Genomic DNA, 7,491 nt, shown 5'->3' with positions numbered 1-7,491 from the left:
GAATAATCTTGAGCAAAAAATATCCTCTTTTTTCAAACATCACCTTTCTCTGGCTCCATGCTTTCTAAAAAGACAATGTTTTAAGTTTGTAATTCCATCCAGTTTTAATCTTTCATTTTAAAAAAGAGCAAACAGTTAAAATATTTGAGTATGGTGAAATAGCCTTTTAATCAAGCTATGAATAGCATGCCACTTTCAGCATCTAGACACTTAGACACTTGCATGATCATTTTCAATTTTCTTTTAAGACTCTTTAGCTCCCCACCCCAAAAAAATAAATAAATCATGAACTTAGCAGCACACCAATAATGTTTCCAATTGTTGGAGACTTTTTGAAAGGTATTTTGGGTCACAGCAGAGACCAGTTCACATTTCGTCAGAAGCAACAGGATTTATTCAGAGTACTTTCCATGCTCACATCAAAACACCATGAAATGGCATTATACTAATACACATATATACAGTCACATCATTATTTTTTATGTGGGAATTCTAACCAATCCAAACCAAATGTATATTTTATGTCAATCTTTCAGCAGCTGTGTCCATGAACTGGACTCCAGATGCGACTTTTCTCCCAGGTGAACTCTTAAGGCATGTACTCCTTCTTTCAGCAGATCAATAACATGCCATAAGCCAAGAACAGTTCTGACAAACTACTTGGATCTGCTTGATATATCATATAATTTTCTAGATGCCAAGGGAGCGAACGTTATTTTATCTACTGTAAAGCACCCTGAGTAGTCAGTGGGACTACAAAAGTGCTATAAAGATTCAATCCAGTAACCAAATCCCCTGTATTATTTCTATTCCACTTCACAGTTCTGCACTACTACATGTTAGTCTATTACATAAAAGCTCAGATAAAGGCATGACAATATTTTGTTGTTATGGGTAAAAATGAGAAGTAGTAGTTTTCCAATGCACTCTTTATTTACATTATTTAGGGTGACAGTAAGTTTGCATTAGAGGAACCAGACTTGAGAATTTTAAGTGTAACAATAATTTGGATAGATTTTCTGAACCAAGGGTAGAACAAGGCATATATCAGAGGGTTTAGACAAGAATTAAAGTAAAACAATGATATAACATATACACCTGATAACGTATTGAGTAAGGCATCTTCACTCAAAAGTGAGACACAGAAATATGGGCAAAGGCAAAGCAGAAACACAGTTATAACAACCCCAAGAGTCCTGGCAGCTTTTATTTCAGATTTCTTAGGTCTTCCTTTTCCTGAATGCAGATGTGTGCGGACTGCAACATGGGAGTGCATGGTCCGAATATGAGACAAAGCCACCACAAAGACTGTAATATACAGAATTATGATGACAGTAATTGGAATGAGGAAAGTCAAAAAAAAGATCAACCATAATTCCAGTAAGGCCAATGTCAACTGAACAGTTTCCAGTACAGGAACTAAATCTGCTTGGCTGTCCTAGGTTTTCCCTTAATATCACAGTGGAATATAAGAAAGAAAAAGTCCAACACAGAGAAACAGACATTTGAGCTCTTTTTAGGGTAACTTTAGTGGGATAATGTAAAGGGTCACATATGGCTATATAGCGATCAATTGAAACAAGCACCATGTTTCCCACTGAAGCAGATACAACAATTAAATCTAAAACACAATACAGTGCACATAGGAAGTTGCCAAAATACCAGCAGCCGTCTATCATCAAAACTTGAAAGATCAGGAGGAAACCCACAAGGCAATCTGAGAAACCCAGAGAGAGAAGTACAATATTTGTAGAGGTGTGGAGCTGCCTAGAAAGATTAAAAATAGTTTGTATATTTAATGCATTGTATAATAGGTTTCACTGATAACCATCATTTCATCTTGCACCATTCTTTTTTATATATGTAATTTAATTTAATAATCAAATAAGTGTTTACCTGAAGTGCACAATAGCAACAATGACCAGCAGGTTAAGACTCACAGTGAGAAAAGCAATACCCGAGAGAATAACAGAAAGAAGCAACATATTAGAGGGAGCATGCTTTGATCTCCTGCAGGAGGTGTTAACGAGCTGTGGGAAGCAGAGTTCAATTCCTTCCATCTCTGGCAGCTTTCAGACCAAACCCCTATTTATATAAATTACTCTTTGACACTCCTTCAAGACATTGGTCTCCAGTCAAATAGCACTCCCCTTTTACTCTGTCCATGGTGACCTCACAAAGGTGAACTACCAGCTAAGAGAAACTTTCTGAAGTTGAATAAATGAGACTCTGATCTCTGTTTAATAGTGGTTACTATTAATATTAAAAATTAGGAAAAGATAATTTGTGATTTTTTTTAAAATACACTCGGTGACAAACAACAACCGTTCTCACACGAAGAGCAGTGGGTCTTTGTTAAAGTATTGTGTTTTTGTGATACGACTGTAATAAATATTTTAAAAAAATTATACATATAATGTGGACATTTGCATGTTTGGATTCAGGATACTTGGATTTCTATTTATTGGATCTGGTGGATTTTTGATGTATCAGCAAATACAGCGGATGTCGGAAGCCATTTGGCCTTGATCAGGCTGCCGGCTGCATATGATGCGCTCACTAAGGCGGTGGACGGACAGTTCTGGAAGGTGGGGGAGCAGAACCGAAAAGCTGGATGTGCTGGTATGCAGACTGGCTTCGGTGGTTGAACTCAAAGGGGTGATGGGATAAAATCTGGAAGTGAAGCGTGGAAAAGCCCAACGATTAGGAAAATTGGATTTCACTATTTGGAGCCAGCAAAAGATTTAAAGCTGACAAATAACATATTTAGGTGATGGCCATGCAAATGCATGGGCAGTGCCTATTACTATGCACCTAATAAGGGTTTTCACCGTTAATACAGCCCGAACCGTAGGGTCTACCCCCACAAACTATATATCAAACAGTGCATCTTGATGTTGTGAAGTGTGCTATTTGTACTTCATGCCATTTCGAGTTACCATGTTGACCTAAATAGGGAAAAACCATGCCAAAAAGTCCCATACAATATTTCCAGCAAAAACCCATAGCTTGTCCTGTTCCCCTATCCTTTACGAAATAAACACAGAAAAAAATTGTCTCTAGCATTTACGGTTCCGGAGAAACAAAGTGCTGCTCGCCGCCATCTCTCACCCAATGCTCTTCAAAGGCCATGTATACAGTTATACTCCACTAAATGCAAGTCTATATATGGCTGGGGTTTGGTCCACTGGTTAAGTTGTAGGACTGGCACTCCAGAGGTCATAGGATCAAAACCTGGTGTGGCCGGTTAAATATATTAATATATTTTTACCCCCATAGTATACATGTCAAAAAGTGCCTCTTCATCCAGTCAGGTGCTCTTTTTGTATAAGCTGCCATTTTCAGTTACCATGGCGACTCAATAAACAAGAATCATGCAAAATCATATTATCTCCCTTTTTGAGGCACTTCCCAGTACAGGATTTGGACCAAACTAAAAGACTACCATCACCCGGTGATACTGAACACAACTATGTTAGCAGCTAACGGTTAGCATGTTGCTAACTGGAAGTAGCTCTAGGAAGGTCCAGTACTGCCTTTAGAGAGAAAAGCTACACAACAAATCTGGGCCATGTCGGATAAAGCATGTCTATTTCATGAGGTGTCAAACATTAATTTTAAACCCCTTTTTGCCTCTGCTACATGCTGCAGAAATGCTTCAAAGACACTAAAATCACACATTATACTCAGTCCCCCACATGATTTAATTCAATTCAATTTTATTTATATACCGCCAAATCATGAAACATGTCATCTCAAGGCACTTTACAAAATCAAGTTCAATCATATTATACAAATTGGGTCAGATTATACAAACTGGTCAAAAATGTCCCACACAAGGAAACCAGTTGACCGCATCATAAAGATAATGACGAGTAACACAGGGCTGCAGCTGTCAATGAGTCTTCATGACAACGCTGCAACCAAGAGGCTCCTAGGAGGTCAGGGACATGCTCCATTGACTTAACATGGCACCTTTCGACGGCCCGCTGCGGGGGCTGTGAAGACCGTAGGAACCTGAAATTCGCAGTGTTACTTCCTGTTAGTATTAATGACGGTACGGTATGCACCACGAGGCAGGCGCCTTGCTAATTTTCTTCAGAAATGTTCTAGTTGGTCTATGCCCTCCCTATCTAATCACTCCTCGTTTTGTTATGAGGAACGAGCTCAGAACTCTACCGTGCTATCCCCCTCCCCGCTGACATATGTGGATGCTTTCTGAACTGTTAGCCGGCTGATAACATCAAGGACAATAGCCTCTGGAGAGTGTTCAGGGAAATATAAACACTTTCACCTAAACAGACATAACTGATGCTCATAAAACTGATGAACTTACACGCGACTAGTCTCAAATGTTTACCTTCTGCTATATGTGTCTCGTCTTATTTGTGCTTTTTGTGCAAGAGGTTTTTGATACCTCAAACTGTATCCTGTTATAGGATAAAGTATGAGTTATGTTTTTTTTACTCTCATCTTCCTTTGTAGGGTTAGTGGATTTGACCCCTGTTACCCAAACGGCACCCAAACGGCACCCAAATATCAGGGAGAGCGGATTTTGACAGTTGGGTTAGGGTAGCGGTGAAGGTTATGGAGGTTGGTGCTCCAGGGTCCATGGGTGTGTGGTGGTACCCGGGCCTGGTTGCTGGTAGCAGGGGTGGGTGTGAGGAGGACCAGGGCTCACGATGAGAGCTCCATGCAGGGTGTGGAGGGGAGGAGAACCAGAGTAAGCTGGTGCTGCAGGGAGCTTCGTGCTGGGTGTGGAGGGCAGGAGAACCAGAGTGAGCTGATGCTGCTGGGAGCTTCGTGCTGGGTGTGGAGGGCAGGAGAACCAAAGTGAGCTGATACTGGTGGCAGCTCCGTGCAGGTTGTGGAGGGGAGGAGGACCAGAGTAAGCAGGTGCTGCTGGGAGCTCCATGCAGGGTGTGGAGGGGAGGACACCCAGAGTAAGCTGGTGCTGCTGGGAGCTTCATGCAGGGTGTGGAGGGGAGGAGAACCAGAGTAAGCTGGAGCTGCTGGGAGCTCCATACAGGGTGTGGAGGGCAGGAGAACCAGAGTGAGCTGATGCTGCTAGAGACTCCATGCAGGGTGTGGAGGGGGAGGAGAACCAGAGTGAGCTGATGCTGCTGGGAGCTCCGTGCTGGGTGTGGAGGGCAGGAGAACTAGAGTGACCTGATGCTGCTGGGAGCTCAATGCAGGATGTGGATAGGGCAATGGAAAATCGTACGAAATATTGCCTTTGGCCGTACAGCCGCAATGCTTTTGAATAGTGTACGTACGGATCGACGCATACACTCACTTTGCGTGTGTCCGTTACGTGGTAGTGTACGTACGCGCACAATACAAGCTCCTACATTTCGCCCGCTTGGTCCAAGTCGGTTCAAGTCGACGTTTCATATGGGCATACCGCCTTCCGTGCACCATGTGATGGCGCTCTCTTCTCGATTTGGCAAATCGGGGGGGATCGGAGGGGGGGGCGTGTACGAAAGGAAGGATAGCTGTACATTACAATGGCTTATTAGCCCACCCAGGATAGCGCCACCAACGTGTCGGAAAGTGCACTGCACGAACGCAACTACGGGCGGGAGGGGAAAAGTGGGGAAGCTTTTGCTATTGGCCGAGACCGTGGTCTATTTAATTATGCGAGTTTAGGAGGGGCCAAGGTTTACGGAAGGAGGGATGCTGTACGGGCCTGGTTCCATTGCTTTACAATGGCTTATTAGCCCACCCAGCATAGCGCCACCAACGTGTCGGAAATAGCACTGCATGAACCAACTACGGGTGGGAAGGGAAAAGTGGGGAAGCTTTTGCTATTGGCCGAGACCGTGGTCTATTTAATTATGCGAGTTTAGGAGGGGCCAAGGTTTACGGAAGGAGGGATGCTGTACGGGCCTGGTTCCATTGCTTTACAATGGCTTATTAGCCCACCCAGCATAGCGCCACCAACGTGTCGAAAATAGCACTGCACGAACCAACTACGGGTGGGAAGGGAAAAGTAGGGAAGCTTTTGCTATTGGCCGAGACCGTGGCTTATTTAATTATGCTCGTTTAGGAGGGGCCAAGGTGTACGGAAGGAGGGATGCTGTACGGGCCTGGTTCCATTGCTTTACAATGGCTTATAAGCCCACCCAGCATAGCGCCACCAACGGTTTGGAAAGTACACTGCACGAACGCAACTACGGGCGGGAGGGGAAAAGTGGGGAAGCTTTTGCTATTGGCCCAGACCGTGGCTTATTTAATTATGCTCGTTTAGGAGGGGCCAAGGTGGACAGAAGAAGGGATGGAGTACATGTCTGTCCAAATATCAATAGCACCAATGGTGGTGGGAAATGGTACTGCAGCATATGGCTAAGAGTGGAACTCTGGGCCCGTTTTGTTTCTGGAGCTATGCCACGAGCCAAGCAATATTTTATTTGTGATAATTGAGGCCTTTGCAGCTCATTGATTTGGACCAACCTTATAAATGCTCATTTCCTGGAAGTGCTTTACAACATGCCACTAACCACATCTTCTTATCATATTGCTAATAGGAAGTAGATATAGGAAGGGGACACAGATATGAGCTTTGCCCTGTTGGTAGATGCCTCAAAGGGGCTCCTGTATGCCGAGTTGGAGCTGGAACAGACAAACTGTGTGTGAGCTGTGTGCCATCAAAGGTTGCACATTTTCACCTTTTGACCCCTACTGTGTCCACGTGGAACCACCCAGGGAGTTCAAAATCACAGGTTCTGCTCCTCATAATGTCACCTACAAAATATGTTAAAATCAGCCTCCTGTGAAAAAAAACAACAAAAGCTGGTTGCCCCGAAAAAATCAGCCAACTTCCTAAGGGCTCAAGACGGTATTTGAGTCTCAAAAGCTGAGGCAGAAAGGTTTATTTATGCACAGCGATACCAAAATTCAGATATGAGTTCTAGCTCACCCCTCAACCGCCTTCTGTGATTTTTGTCCCTCTGGGTGCTTGCGTCTAAGAATGGCAACCGTTTGAATAATGAAAAAGAGATGCACAAAACACACTGCTTCTAAGAAGCAGTGTGTTTTCTGCCACTGTTCGGCATAGAAGCAACGTAGGGTAACAAACTTGGTAACAAACGAAAGAGTAAATTGAGACGATCGAAACAAGCTCACTCAAGCCCATATAGCTCTTTCTTTTGTCTCCCAGCAGCTGGTTTTTTCACCTTAATGAGGCCTTAATTTGGAGCCGCCTAGAAAGCAGTGTTTTGGGGTTAGGAGGAAGAACACTTTCTCGATAACTCTCCCCACCCCGTCCGACGACAGGGACAGTTTGGACTAGAGAGTTAAAGGTAATGCACGGGCCGGCGCACATCATTGTCCAGTCCCCAACTCCCTAAAAGGTTCCGCCCATAAGCTAATAAGGGGGGCTGCCCCTCCGGCCACCAAGAGAGAACCTATTGTCCAGTCTTCGTCCAGCCAAGAGCGAGCCAAGTCCCCTAAGTAAATACAGCGTTTAGAGCAAAGCGTCAAAAATAAGGT

The 7,491-nt window shown here is 43.8% G+C and overlaps 1 protein-coding gene across 1 annotated transcript; it reads right to left on the bottom strand.

The window, feature by feature from the left end:
* Nucleotides 1-405: 405 nt before the first annotated feature.
* On the bottom strand, nt 406-2,060 carry LOC118563575 (trace amine-associated receptor 13c-like). The gene is given in 3 exon segments (XM_036138673.1): nt 406-1,360; nt 1,362-1,767; nt 1,897-2,060. Coding segments are annotated over 3 exon segments (987 nt in total). The 3' UTR covers nt 406-943.
* Nucleotides 2,061-7,491: the final 5,431 nt, after the last annotated feature.

Source organism: Fundulus heteroclitus, chromosome 7, assembly GCF_011125445.2.
Source record: "Fundulus heteroclitus isolate FHET01 chromosome 7, MU-UCD_Fhet_4.1, whole genome shotgun sequence".
Taxonomy (NCBI): domain Eukaryota; kingdom Metazoa; phylum Chordata; class Actinopteri; order Cyprinodontiformes; family Fundulidae; genus Fundulus; species Fundulus heteroclitus.
This window is presented reverse-complemented; position numbering and strand designations above follow the sequence as displayed.